This window comes from Pieris rapae, chromosome 3 (assembly GCF_905147795.1).
Source record: "Pieris rapae chromosome 3, ilPieRapa1.1, whole genome shotgun sequence".
In the NCBI taxonomy this organism is placed as follows: Eukaryota; Metazoa; Arthropoda; class Insecta; order Lepidoptera; family Pieridae; genus Pieris; species Pieris rapae.
In genome coordinates, this window is record NC_059511.1 from 5,716,445 (window position 1) to 5,731,791 (window position 15,347).

Below are 15,347 nucleotides of genomic sequence, written 5' to 3' on the forward strand. Positions count from 1 at the left end.
ATCCGACACAATCCGGAAACTAACATACTAGTCTCTTGTATCGCTGATAAAACTAACTTGTGGTAATTATATTATTTGTTATTTCCTGTGAACTAAAATACTAAATACTTTTAGTATGTAGCAACACAATGGAAGTAGCAAATAATTAAAGTAATAATTAAATTTTCGAATATACTTCATTTAGAGAACAAGGCGTTTTTTTCCTTTTGGCTCTAGCACGGTTTGTACATTAGCCAGGGTCAAGTATGGGGTTTTTTTATAATTTGCTGTTTTAATTATTAACTGGAAAAAAACGCGAGAAACCTTCGAATTAGGCGGGCGCGGTTTCTGTTTTAACCTGAAAAAAGTTGGCTGATCAGAATCACCCAACTTTTTTTTAATATTATTTTACAGTGAACCCAAAGATAACCGCGCCCGCTTCTCGTGTTTTTTTCAGAACAAATCTTAGTAAGCCGAAATTACAATATAATTTTGCGTTACTAGTGCCATCTGTTGACGGTCTCTAATAAATCATAATACATATATGTAAGACTGCCGAACCGATGTGCAGAACATTGATAATTTTAATAATTTTGTATAGATGGCGCGATTGTCGTGAAGACGTGAGACTAGATGCTAGTTTTATAATTACCATATAGATGGCGCGTTTATCCCATATGATAGATTTTATTTTAGATTATAAAAATATTTTTATTATACACACATACACATACAGATTTTTTATATTTAATTCAAGTAATCGTGCTGAATTACTTCACTTCAGGGCCTGGGACTAGAATTTGCGATATTATTATAATATAAGTTTTGTTTTTCCATAGTCATTTTGTATGATTTGCTATTTTAAAAGAGTACCAAGAGCTTTTAACGCCCGATTTTTCTCTCGGCCTACACGCTCTGTCTTCTTTGCCGATGAAAAGAGATGTCTACCGATTCAAAATTAATGACGTGGAATAAGTGATACGTGTGTTTTATATTTCATAATAAACATATTTTAGTCATATATATTGACACTACAAAACAATAATTTATATCAACCCTTACATTCATTTCTTTTATTTCTTCAAAAATAATCGTTGCAAATGTTTTGTTGTAGAGAAACAAAATGAAATCATCTCCAGAGAGGAATGTAACGTGCGCGTGGGATGTGTGGGCAGTTATATTAATTGAGCTACCGTGTCTCGTTTTACTTTGATACATCACTATTGTTCTATGACCTTGATCTATTAAGCAATACTTTTAGGCCGTGTTAGATCGTTCTCATTCAATCAAACTTTAAGGACATTTCTGTTTCATTGAAGTTTTTAAGTATAGATGAGGTAGCTCTTAGCGCTTATTATTGAAAACGCAATATTGTTAACAACCAGATCGAAGAAGACGAAATTATGTAGTCGTCTTAAATTTACAATTTTGGTTTCTATATGAATCTTGTATCTCTGTGTTTGTTATTTTATAAGCCGTAGAGAAAATTAAAACTTTTGACCTACATTTAAAATATGGTAATGAGGGTTTATACGTCATTCAATAATTTTTCATTTTTTACGTAAGATGTATATTTTGTAACAATCATGTAAAACAAAGGTGTAATTACAGGTTGCCGTAGCGCCCAATTAAGCGTAGCCCGTAGCAGGCGTTACCGTTTAACGGCGCGGCGGGCGGATTCAGTACGCATGTAGCTTTCGTTGCGCATGCGCATATATTTTGTACTTCGGTCGCAAAGCGGGAAATTTAAATTACGGAAGATACATGTTTTTCTAGGACTGTGTGGGATTATATGGTTAATTATGTTGTGATAAATAATGTTTTGTGGGATCGAGTGAGCGCAAGGGTACAATGAGTCCGCCGGTGAATTGGCACAAATGCCTAGTGTTGTTGGGATTGGCTTTGTCCGCCCGGACAATTGGTTGCGATTATAGTTCCATCACCGAGAAATTTGGAGCGGAAGCTGTCGCGCGATGCAGCGAAAAATGCCCGTTTCAGGTTAGAATGTTGTTTTTGTTTGCTATCTCGTCAACAAATCTTACCCCTTCATGGTATAATTATTTATTAGAGTTTTATCATTCGTACCTAATTAATAACTAAATGCATTATTTACAAGAGACACAAAAGTACCAAACTAATATTGGCAATCATTAACTACATTTATTTACGAATAACATAAAAATATTTCCTTTTCTTAAGAGAAAAACAAACAATCTAATAAGTCGAAATCCATTAAGACCTATTAGCGTGTAAAATGGACATCGTCCTACTTATTTAAAAAATACTATTAAGTACTCAAGAGTGCTAGAGAAGAGTAACGTTTTATAGGACAAACTAATACTCTACAGTATTTATTGTTTCTGGCTGGTGCAAATATGCGTTTGATAAATGAACTCTTGTTATTTCCAGACAATTATTGTATTAATGTTCACAAATAAAAATATTTATGAATTTAATTTATTGATAAATAAAGGCAACATTTAAAGGCGCAAGGATTAGTGCGTTTGCGTCAGTTCAACGCTCAAGTAATTGTTGACAATTAGCTAGCGGCTGTAATCAACAAAACTGCTAAATATAGAACCGCGTGTCTACATATTTGATATTCTCCTTCAATTGATAATTGGCGTCCTTAATCTAAATTCAAACATAAACATTCTTAAGTATTAAATAGCGAAAAAAGTATAGACGTACTCTATTACCTACTATTAAATTATACCCGCGAATTAAATGAAATAAGAATTAATATAAATTAACAAATTAACATGCAGTTTGAGATAATCAGGTAAAATTAATTAAAAGCACTTATTTATGTCAATGTAACAACATAAATAAGAAAATAGAAGTTTATGTCAGTTTTTTAAATAATAATATGAAAGTTCAAATTCGGTAATGTCCTTTATTGTTTATGTAAATTGAAAAAAAACCACTTATACAAGGTACTATAGTGACGGATTAGTAAGTTGGTAAGAATCGAAGATACACAAACCATTTTTAAACTGTGGTAATAAATGAAGACATACAAACTTTTCTCCACCACAAAAAGTTTCGTTATGTTTCTTATAATTTCTGTATACCAGACCCTAATATGCTTTTAATTAGTAAATTCATCTACTTGCACGGCCTTAAGGGTTTTCGGATGTCCTTTTTCGTACCAATCAAAGCACAAAAACTTTTGAAGGTTAAATGATTCCAAAATTGTAGCCGCCTAAGGCTATCACATTACAAGACAGAAACCAGAAAAGTGCAGGACAACCGCACAAGTTCCGCTCACACGCTCGCAAAAAAGGAATTTTTACGTTCAGTTACTGATAGATTTTAATAACAATCACTATATTTACGTTACAGTATTGAAGAGTGATGGAGGTTTTGAAAACTACTAAATTGTAAATTCTTCTGATATTGCTTATACTGGACGTTGGAGTTTATTTTATTTATTTTTTTTCTACTTCCAACAAAAATGCGTGAAAATAACATAGGAGACATTACAACACAATACAAGGCAAACCCAATTACATATTCGAAATTCCTCGTTCTAAGACCAACTATTTACGAAACTCGGTTGTGTATCGTATACCTACAGATTACAACATAAATTACCAGCAAATCAATATATTTAATGTGACTAAAAAATTCTTTAAAAAATATTTAAAAAACTCAGGTATCTTTTGGTAATAATGCCTTTGTTTGTTCCTTCATATTAAATATATATATATATTTTAATCTACCAATCAATCAATCTTACAACTGTGCTTTGTAAAACTGTGCTTTATGTTTCTGTTTCAATGTCTATTCCGTTTTGGCTTTTGTGTGTAATGTAATTGTTTGAATATTGTTTAGTGCTTAGCTGTAGGAATACTTAAATAAAATAAATAAATAAATTACTGATTTGAAACCCAACAATTATAATGTTATCATCACCCAGGACCCCTAACTGTTAATCTGCTATAATCGAATATATTTATTAAAGTAAACAATGTAGAGAGGCTTTTTTTTATTATCAAGTCTCGGTCGTTACTAATGATGTTACTGTAGAGTCGACTCAATTCACAATTCTTATATAATGCATCTAATCTATTTGCTTCCTATAATAGTTTCATACATAAAATGTTATTCAGCTATTAATGGAGATATAGAACAAAATCTCGATGTCCCATCAGTGGAGGCACGCTTCGCTGCGCGTGCGCAGTCACGCCGGAAGCTATTAGCCTGGTCTCCGGTGGATGTTCAACCTGATTATTAAAAAAAAAACCTGTTGTATTTTTTGTGCACTTCGGTGTTTTTTGATGGTTTGATTTCCTTTCAGAATCGCACCGGGGAGGGTCACTTCGACGTCAATTGTGGCTCCGACTGCAGCGTTGAACAAGTATGTTTTTATCAAAATAATAGATAAAATATTAATTATATTAAATATAATTTTTATTCAGTCTTGGCAAGACTTCACACTATATACGAATCACTCCATTCCATGCGAAGTAGTTAAACAAGGTATTAGGAGAGCAGACGCAGGACTGATAGATTTACCTGTTTAATAGTAGGTAATTGCATAGCCAAGGGCTTTAGGGCTAGGATTAATATCCGCCCGAGACCTTTATGATCTTCAGTCAAATTTTATTAAATTAGATTCTGAGTGTATGGCGTTACTTTTTTATACAGTAAAAAATTAATAGTAACAAATGAAAATGAAAATAAAACCGGAGTAGCTTTCGATTGTTTCCAATTTTAATAATTGACCATCACAATGACAATTTCTGCCCCGATGGTCTAATTCTTCGTTATGGACATTAAAGTGTTATTAAATAATTATTAATTAACTCCCACTGAACGATAAAAGTCGTAAATGAATTCTGCATAAATATGTCATAAAAATGGCTCGCACTGGCCGTAAACAAATGCCTGATAAGGAGGGTGTTTATTTACTTTTATTTAAATATCGTATTACCCAACTATCGAAAGTTTTACGACTTAACGGAAACGATTTATGCAACGTTTTATATTGAAAAGGCTTATGTATAAATTTGTAGCCGACCGATAACAAATTTATTTGGTTATACATACATATATGTGTTGCATAAAACTTTAATATTTTGTGTGCAGTATGAATAATTATATTGATATCAGTCTTCACACATAATGTGCGCTGGTCGAGGCGACAATGTATAACTTCGTATCTAACGACTCTAGCTAACTTATCTGCTGGGAAATTATTATTTTTCTTTTTTCCATTAATATAAAAAGTTTTTATATTTGCATAATTGTTGTACTAGGATTTGATAGTACTGATATCTAAAAATTTTCGTCATATCAATCCACAATCATGACCATGCAGATTAAATTAACACATAACACGTGTGATTTAAAAATAAGTTATAAATTGAGACGGCTAATGGTGACGTGTATCTCGCTCGTATATACATATTAATATTAAGTTTCTCATTTAAATATTTTTTTTTTGTAATGAGAAATGAAGTTCTTTAAACCTTAATTTAATGCTGTTATTATAATGCCAATACAAATAAAAAATATATTTTATATGCGGTATAGAGTCAGTTACTTATATTTTTTTTAAGGAATTTATAATTTTTACACACAAATTAATTATTTTGTTAAGACATTATAAGTTGACCATAATCGTCAATATTCGTTTTAAAATCATCCAAAGATCATTAAAGATTGACCTCTCACATATGAATGAACATAATGTCTATTCAGCTCAGCACAGAATACTTTATAATACTTGTAGAGCACAATTTAATCCGTCAGTCTCTATTGTCAATGAAAATGGCGGTAACCATTATGTAGTTGGGTTAAACGATGTTCACTTGCTCGTTGGGTTAATGTTACACAATGTAGCTTTCAGACTAAATTTAACAATTTAATATTTGTTATAAAAATAATAAATAACTTTTACAATTGAAATTAGCTGAATCTCGAACAGATAATCTCACTAATGCATGTCGCACTTCTAACCGCGTGCCATATTGGATATTTTGTATTTGACATAACGGTTGTCATATTTAGCGCTAAAACTGGTCTCTGTGTTACCTAATAGTGCGTTTTTTTCTCCAATAAAATGACAGATAGAAGGTGCCAAGGAGGCTACTACTCCCCTTTGGTATTGTCATACAAAAATAATTACCTATTTCTATAATTGCCGATAATTTAATCGCAACTTACTGTTTACATGACCTTTTTATATGATATGATTACAATATAATGAATATAATTTCAAAAACATAAATAATGTCACAGATATTTATGCACATTAAGATAATTTTTTTCCTCGATGTGCTACAATTGGCGCTTAATGTATAATCAGATGACCCCTTACAAAATATATAGACAAATTCATCGTTATTTTAACAATTGTTGTTATACATAAAAGCTTCTAAAGAAAAGCTAAATTGAAATTTGGATATTAAATATCAATGATGATAGATCTGAAATAAATGTGATTCCGTTTCGTACTAAGCGTTACTTGTTCCATAAAATGTATTGCTTTGTGTTTTACAAGACTTAAAAATTAAAATAATACAATATCAAATACAGGTGTATTCGAAATGAACGTGTTATTTTACTTTAGTACAATGCAATATTATATTACAACTGGTTGTATTCTGTCTTGTTGTCCTAACATAGGTATGTATATAAAGAACAGAACTCGTGAGAGTATTTTAAAATAGGTTTAATATTTCACAATACCTGATATAACTGTATATTTCTATGATGTTTTAATTGTGGTTGTTATTTATTGACATAAATTAAATTAATATCAGTTTTAGTTCAACATACATATCTAACAAAAAAAGCATCCATCATAAACAGACATAAAACAGCTCGTTCCCGCCAAATTCTGACAGTTACTACTGGTTAATGTCAAAATTATCAGTTTAGCTCAATTTAGGGAGCGTGACGCAAAAACCGTCGGTTAAGTGGTAAGATGGGGCGCGTACCCTCCCAATATACTCAATTGACTTGTTAGAATATGTTGCAGTTTATATGAATTTTAATATTATAGCTAATTTATACATGCTTTTCAATTTTGTAAAAGCTTAGTTTAGACTGGCTGACTGGAAGTTCGAAATTAAAAAAAAAACATCATCATATCAGAGTATATTTACAAACTATATTTCAAGTTACCAAGAGAATAATAACATAAATAATTGATAATACATATTATAGTTTTGTTTTCTTAACGTTACATTGTTTAAGATAAATGGGTGTCACTGTATATACCTAATATCAAAACTGTTATTTTTATACCTACCTACTTGAGTACATAACCATTTTTATTTAAACTTTACAATGTTTTAAATCGTTCAGCGCAATTAAGGTGTAAAAGATTAAAACAAGCTTAGTTACTTTCTCTTACTTGTTTATAAATTGTAGTTCCTGTTTGTTATTTTAATCTTATATTATCTTGGCTCTGCTTAACGCTAGAAATATCTGTTACTTCAAAAATAATTTCAAACGGAATCGACTTTAAACATGTTTCCCAAAAACCATATAAAACTATAATCATGTGTTCATTTAATTTACTATAGAGGTTTTATATAATTTTTAATACACAACAATATTAAAAAAAACACTTTTTTATCGGATTGAAGCTATGTATTATTGTAAACTTATAATTATTTAACATAATTTTAAATTTATCCGACGTTTCGCGTGCTTTACAGCGTGCGTGGTCACGGTGACCGGTAGAAAAAGTTGTATTATATGTATTTATTTCCCCGGAGTTGGTAAAATGATGAAAATGAAGGGTTTCTGCAGAAATTGCTCACGGTGTCCTCCATTTTCGTGATACATACATAGCTTCAATCCGGTAAAAAAGTGTTTTCATTAAATGTGTAAAAGCTATGTTAATAAAGGACAATACTATACAGTATACACGACGATTTTTACTCCAATCACTTAGTAAAATAAATGTTCCCTTAATCCTTGAAACCGACTGCCAATTGTGCAGCAATAAATTGCAATGAGCAGGTTGTTAACCCGCGGATCAATGTAAAGTTGAGGAAGCTGTGTTATTAGATGGTACACCATACGCTTTGCTATGGTGAATGGGGGTCGCGTGAGAGTCGACGCCGGATGGTCGCAGGAAGGAAGCTGCTAGTTGCCAGCTCCCCTCGGATCTATTTTAGAGTACGTTATATCAGATCGAGCCCGAATAAAAATCTGCACAATTGCAATTTCAGCCGCTTATCCTCAGACGATTTTAAAAAAGGAACCAAAGGATTATAAATGTATTTATGTTTCGTATATGCGTATGGTAAGGGTATATGTATATAATTAATGCTAGCAGCAATAAAGATATTCTGGTTACATTTTAATATTGTTTTAGTTTTATTAAGTTTATGTACAACTTAGTTATGGTTTGAGGAGTATTTTTATTTATTTATTAAAGTTTACAGCATGAAATATAATACTGTTTATTTATTTATTATTTATTTTATATTAACTAGAGTATAAAATAACAATACTACTCAAGGTTAAGGTACCTACTAATACTAAAAAAATACAGGCAAAACTGCGGATTACGTAAGTTCTTTAAATTGTTGGCCTAGTGACTTGCAGCTTGGGCGTCTCTCAACCCTGAGTTGGTGCATTCGAATCACAGCTAATGGACTCTTCTACGTGCACAATTAACACTCACACTAATGTCAAAATAACAAGTACAATTCCTGAGGTTTAACAGCCCAAATTAACAGCGTTTGTCAGGCACAGACACTTTCTTGTCAATAGACATAAGATAGAAGAAGAATAAATATCACGATACAGATATCAGAGTCCAAAACCAAGAGGTTGTAGCATCACCGACATGTAAAATTATATTTGCGTGTGAAATTTGTTAACAAAACCTTTACTCCTATCATGGCTTTCCAAATAATTAAAGGAAAGTGTCAAAAATACAAAGTCCATGCAATAAAGTCCGCTGCTCTCTTCTCACAATGTTAAATTCTATGACACTGTTCGATTTTTAAATATATTCCCACAATACCTGTTGTCAGTAGAGGAATTACACCGATTTTGTCGCTTCAATGCATTGTGTTCGGAAATGACCATTTCCCTATCGGAAGTTAGTCAATGGTTTTATTTATGTGAGAAACAGTAATATTCTTTTTCAATTGAGTTCATAATATTATAAGATTTTGTGTACATTATTTAACATTTTATACAACTGGTATATTTGAATACCTATTAATGTAGACAATATATGCTACAAGATTTTTTTAGTAAAATATTATTTTTCGTAGTGAATTTTGCAGCTCATAGCAAAAACATTGACAATTTAAGTTTTTTGATTCTGAAAGAATCGTTTTAATTGTGTAAATGTTGTATAAACACATGTTTTTCTGACAACAAGTTTTTCTAGCGCGTCAATTTTTATTTTGTATGTTTGTAAATTTTTCTCTATTTAGATAGGTATCGGAAACATATTTACATAATTCTATGAGTGTATAAGTTTAACATTTAATTAATTGCAACCCCTCAACTCGAAACAGGTCTCGAACGTATTCCCACGTTTAAATATTCTGTAACTTACTAATCATTTAAATAATTTATTCGTAAAGTCAGTAGAGCACAACCATCAAAACAATAATGCAACGGAATTATAATCACAACGGTCAGTGGCTTAGGCTTATGAATATTTAAAGATTTATAAAATTCTATACATATCAATTGTAAATAAATAAAGTTTTTCACTGTATCAGCGAAGTTATTTTATTCTCAATATAAAATGCCTTCAATTTTCAAAGTCGGGTAAAAGTCGGATGTTTTACTAATAAACACTAAAACTGACAAAAAAGATTTTAGTTACTGTAATAATGTCGTGAAATTCAAATAACTCCATTTTTTACTTTGCTCGGCGTATTTAAAAATAAGCTTCTATATTGTTTATTCCTTGTAGTTTTCCGTAGACCTGGCCTACTTCATCCCTAAAATCTATTAAAATTTTTGATTATCTGCGGAAGTGTGGCTACGAATCCGCTTATGATGTGCTGGATTTCGTACCAAAAATGCTGTAATTAAGCTAATAGCAAAAATTCGTGTGATATTGTTAAGAATCACCTTCCGTTAAATTTATGATAGTTTGTGTCTAGTCTAAGTTTGTGTATGCTGACCGTACCTTTGAAGTAAATGAAGTGCAAATTATGATATGACGTCATACGAGGCTTTCATAAGAAAGGGCATCATGAATCGGTTATCGCGCCTAAGTAATTACAACGACTAATTGAAATATGCGTGTAACTGCACTCGTCTCGGCCCTTTCATTAATTTTACCAATTAACTTTGTTTACTTTCGGTTGTAAGATTTGGATTCGTTTTACTTCTTAAGATTTTATTTTATCATAATAGGGGATTATGGTTTTCATTGTATGTTGGTTTGGTGTCTACTTAACATAAGTTATGATTTTGTTGACATCACATTATCTAAGATCCCGTAAAGCGAATTGGTGGAAGCAAACCCACTTCTCTGACTTTATTAGCTAAAGGTACTCCTTTATTTTCGGGTTCCACGCGGAATGTGAAAAATCTGAACAATGTTTTCGTATAAATACATTATCTTAGTAATGATATTCGAAATAATGCGTTAGGAATTTCATCCGTAATAATGTGAAGCTGTTAACGTTAATGAAACCACAGACAGCTTAATCTGGCCATTTATCCTAGCATTTCTGTAGTCTATTAAAGTCTAATCTATATCAAGACAAAGACAGACGCGTAGGCATTTCCTTGTTAAAATTAAGACCTCAGTCGTGTTAATTATAGCCTAAGGGCAGGTGTTAGGCTAAAAATAGTTAGACTGACTTAGATAGTTATGGTTATATAGAGAGATGCAATTAGGACCCAGAAACATTTAAAAAATATATTGAACTTTTATATGTGAATTATTTAGAGTAGCATTATAGTGTAGGTATAGAGTAGTGTTATATATATATATATATATATATATATATATATATACTGATATTTGATAAACTATGACAGTTTTGACAGCGCTCAAGGCTCGAGTGTTACCAGAGACGCGTTTATCAATACAGAAAAAGGTTGCTAAGATCTTTTTAATAGAACAATATATAAATATTAAACAAGAAACATTTATGTGCGAGTTCAATAAAATCTCAAAGTTAGTTTTGTTGTATATTCAACCATAATATGAACTAACTCTGGTTACATTCATAAAGTGCATTCTGTATCGTCGCCCGCTAATTCCTATTTCCTCATTATATCAACCACTCTCCGCTCGTGTTCGCGGTCATTTAACATTTCTAATGCCTGCCCGTTACAACCTTTGAATTTAACATTATTTGTTTGATTCAGAGGTTCAGAACGTAGAAAAAAAACTTCAAAAAATTAAATACGAGTTATATTATTACGTATAATTACACACGCGCATTACGTTTAACTACTTAAAAATATGATTTAGAATAATTCTAAGTAGCAGAATTTCATCATCGGACGTCGAAGAAGATTGCAAAATTCCTTCTGTATCACCTCGCCACCTTCTTGAATTCGAAACTAATAATAACTAGTACTTTTGCTTTCTGTTAGTACCTAAGTCTCTTTCTGTCACCAAAACTGCTGTCCGATTTGCAGAGATCCTTAAACTTAATGCGTCCATCCGGCCAGTGAAATTGTCGCAAGTGCACTTAAGTACGGAGTGTTTTGATTTATTGCCCATTTATTGGACTCTCAACGGCTTCAGTGAAGGGTAAAAATAGAACGATGCGCCATCGCCTTCAATAGTGCTAACTACTAAGTATTGTGATGATCTCAAGGAATGCACCGAACCTTTGTAGGCTGGCTCTTCGTAGGCTTGACGCTCGGAATAATAAAGACTGCTGTTAGTAACTACATTCCCATTTCATAAAGATGTGGAACCACTATGTCGAGCCAGCTCACTGAGTTTAGGTAAACCAATTTGACTTGGTCCTTCAAGAGTGTACAAATTCTTAAAAAGTCGGCAACGCACCTATAAGCCCTCTGTGGTCTCTGAGTGTCCATGGGCGGCGGTATGACTGAACATTAGTTGAGCCTCCTGCCTTCTTTCTATTATATTAAAAAAGTTCTACTGATCTAACTTAACCAATACTATCTAAATGTGATTAATAGAAAGTAATTGTATTGAATTACGTTTTCATGTTGCTTTGTATATTATGTATGTAAGCAGAAGGAATGTTTGCTAACTAAGCTTGATCTATGCTCTATTAGTTACCGTCAATAAATGGCTAACATTTTGCCTAAAGGCCATCTAAGTACACTAGAGTTACAAGAGTGCTCTTGGGGCGCGGAACATGACGGTGGGTCCCAATTTGTCCCTTCATTATCCAATTGCCAGAGCCAAGCGGTTGGCGTGGGCCCGCGCGTGACCTGCACACATTTTACATTTAAATCTGTGTTAATTTAACTTGGCAGTACGAACATCCTTTTAATATATTCATAGAGATAGAAAATTTATTATTTTAATACTAGAATAGTTATTTTACAAAAATCGCGAAAATATATAATATAAAATATTCGTGACGTATCGTAAAAATTTTACCCTCAGGCGCCTAAAGAAGTTTCACTTGAATAATAATACGGTTTATTTGCATCTTCAAAAATCATTACATTTATATGCTGGTATTGACCAGCTTTCTGAGACGCTGGTGCCTATTATAGGCTATAAAAGTCCTGTGGTAACAGGCTCCAACCTTCCATCGCGGATAGAAAATATACAAAGAGATAACGTTTTATTATCACTAAACTAAAGTAACAACTTTAGTGGATGTGGGTGTGTGGTATGTGGAAGGGGATGTGAATTAATAATGAGTGAAAGAATTAAATTTAAAGTCTATATAATGGCATAACTATATATTGTCTGTTGTATTGTAATCAAGACGTTTTAAAAATTTAGAAAAAACTCACTTAACATTTCTTTTATTCTGACTGTAAATCCGTAACGAAGAAACTTAATTCTTGGGAATGTTGCCTTAAATGAGCCTATCTTTATATTAACTTTCTGATGGGTCAAGTCTCAGTACCTACATTTTAAGCGTTATTCTTACTTTAGGGTTCCGTACATTAATTCAAGTTATTAATCAATTATTAGATCATTAATTTTACAGAGTACTTAAAGTTCTTAGTATTGGTAACATTTACGACTGGTTACACGCGTTTCCCACAGAACGAACGGGTGATTACCGCGTGTAATAAAATATAACTATATGGGTTACACTGAGATACACAGAGTTTATCACAGGTCAATAACGAATTGAGTTAGAAAAACAGATCGTCATTTATCCTCTGGCGCCTACAGTCATTTATGAGCTATGATAGCAAATCAGCAGTTTGTAGTTATCACCCATGCCAACTTTTAATAATGGAAATGAATGGTCATAGTTACCAACAAAGTAATACACACAGTGTAGTCTAAAATACAGCAGGACGTTAAAATATCTAATTTTAATAAACAGTTCCATCATTGAACAGAATATGCGAGCAAACTTGATCGATTAAACTTTTTTTTAAACAAAGTCCCCTTTGACCGCCTCGAAGTATCACATGATAAGAGTATAATCATAATTGAAAGCTCAATTACTTGATGATGAAGCATTCGAAAGCATGGAGTGCTTTCACAGTGCCCTGCATCCGGCGCGCTCCCAATTGGACTTCCGAGCCGGTTTCCGAAATTGTTCCAACAATTAACTACAACGACAATTTTAATGAGTCTAAAGGGAGCAACTATTGTTTTGTTATTATTAGGGCACGAGACAGGATGCTGCTTAATTAGACGATAATGCACTAAGCGAGTTTATGACCACTGAATATTTTAATTTCATAAAGATCCGAGCCAATAAAAAAATGTAGGGGGAGTGATAATTAAGTTTACGAATTAACAAAAAGCTGCCAAACGTCAAACGAGATTAGAAAAAGTAAAGCTCACAGTATAAGCTCTAACATAAATCCATACCATACCCAATATGTCAAGTTGACATATAAGGTAAGTAAGTATAGACTAAAGTATGTCCCATATGCAGCCTAATAATATATCTGTTACATTTCCGCTGAAAACATATAATGGGTACTTTCAATACTACTCAATTATGATATTATTTTAAATTCAACCTGGCAGGAGTTTTAATACATTTTTATTGTGAAATGAGTCCATCCGTTCCTACCAAGGGTTCGCTAGGCGTGATGTTGTGACAAGTGAACCGTCTATGGCGGAAGGGCCATGTTAACTGTAGAATTAATAGTGACATATATGTCGCATAATAACTGGCATCCTTTTAAAATAAGAACTAAATAAAAATACTCGATCGACTAACATATTTTGTGTTATATTATTCGCGTTTAATTAAACGTTTATCAGAAAAAAAAACAAACCTCTTCAAAGTTGCCATGTTAATAGCATGATCATAACAAAGCAATATATATGCAATTTTATGCATTATTCTCCTCAATTTTCTACAAACGCCTAAGCACATTAAGAATTTATTTGTTCCTTATTAAGCACTGTTAAGTATAAATACATAACATTGTTCACACACTAATTGTCGGATAATCCGTACGTGGTGCTAACTGGTGAATCAGGTGCCCCAGATCGCGCTAATGATTGTGCGTCCGAGGTCTCGACCCAGACAATTACGCACCCAAAACAAAATGCACTGATCCTTTTAGCATTATACGACTGGCTACATGTAGGTGTGTATTGTTATATATGTAGTAATAAGTGTAAATACTGATAATGGCATTTTATTTCAAATAAATCAATTGATTCAATAAAAGAGTTTTTCATAACATTGAATATATTGTTATGTATTAGATATCATTTTTCATCAATTTCAATGATTTCAGATATAAAAATATAAATGGAATCATAATGAATATTAAGATATATTACATAGAAAACTATAATGAATATTTTATTAAACAACTTTCGACGTTTCGAGTCATCGCCGTCTGCGATTGCTAAAAGTGTTTCAAGAACTTTACATTCGTGTTTATGACATATATGTACGTTATATGTCATATACATACTTATATTCCATGCTATATCCAATACTAGTATATAAGTTTGAAGAGTTTTATAAGTATTACAAAAAACATTTAGATTATGTATTAAAATAAAAGGAATAAATAATACAAATGAAAATATATTATTGAAATAAATATGGGTCATACTTAATTTATGTAAATTGCTTTATCTATCCACTAATATTATGACATTTTAACGAATAGATAACTTCATTAAAGCGAAGAACGCCCACTGAGTTTGTAATTTATGTGATACAAAAATTTGTTCACTTAATTGTGCTTAATGGGATAATGCGTTTTTAAGTCGTTTAAGCTCTAAAAAAAGCTATGTAGTTTTAGTAAAT

The 15,347-nt window shown here is 32.0% G+C and overlaps 1 protein-coding gene across 2 annotated transcripts in view; it reads left to right on the top strand.

Annotated features, from left to right (window-relative positions):
* The first annotated feature begins 1,674 nt into the window (after positions 1-1,674).
* Positions 1,675-15,347, top strand: part of LOC110993295 (proto-oncogene tyrosine-protein kinase ROS) — a 34,549-nt gene continuing 20,876 nt past the window's right edge. For both annotated transcript variants that reach the window (XM_045634667.1, XM_045634668.1), the window contains exons 1-2: positions 1,675-1,977; positions 4,283-4,342. In XM_045634667.1, the coding sequence (XP_045490623.1) occupies positions 1,831-1,977; positions 4,283-4,342 (207 nt within the window). In that variant the 5' untranslated portion in view covers positions 1,675-1,830. The remainder of the gene's footprint in view (positions 1,978-4,282; positions 4,343-15,347) is intronic.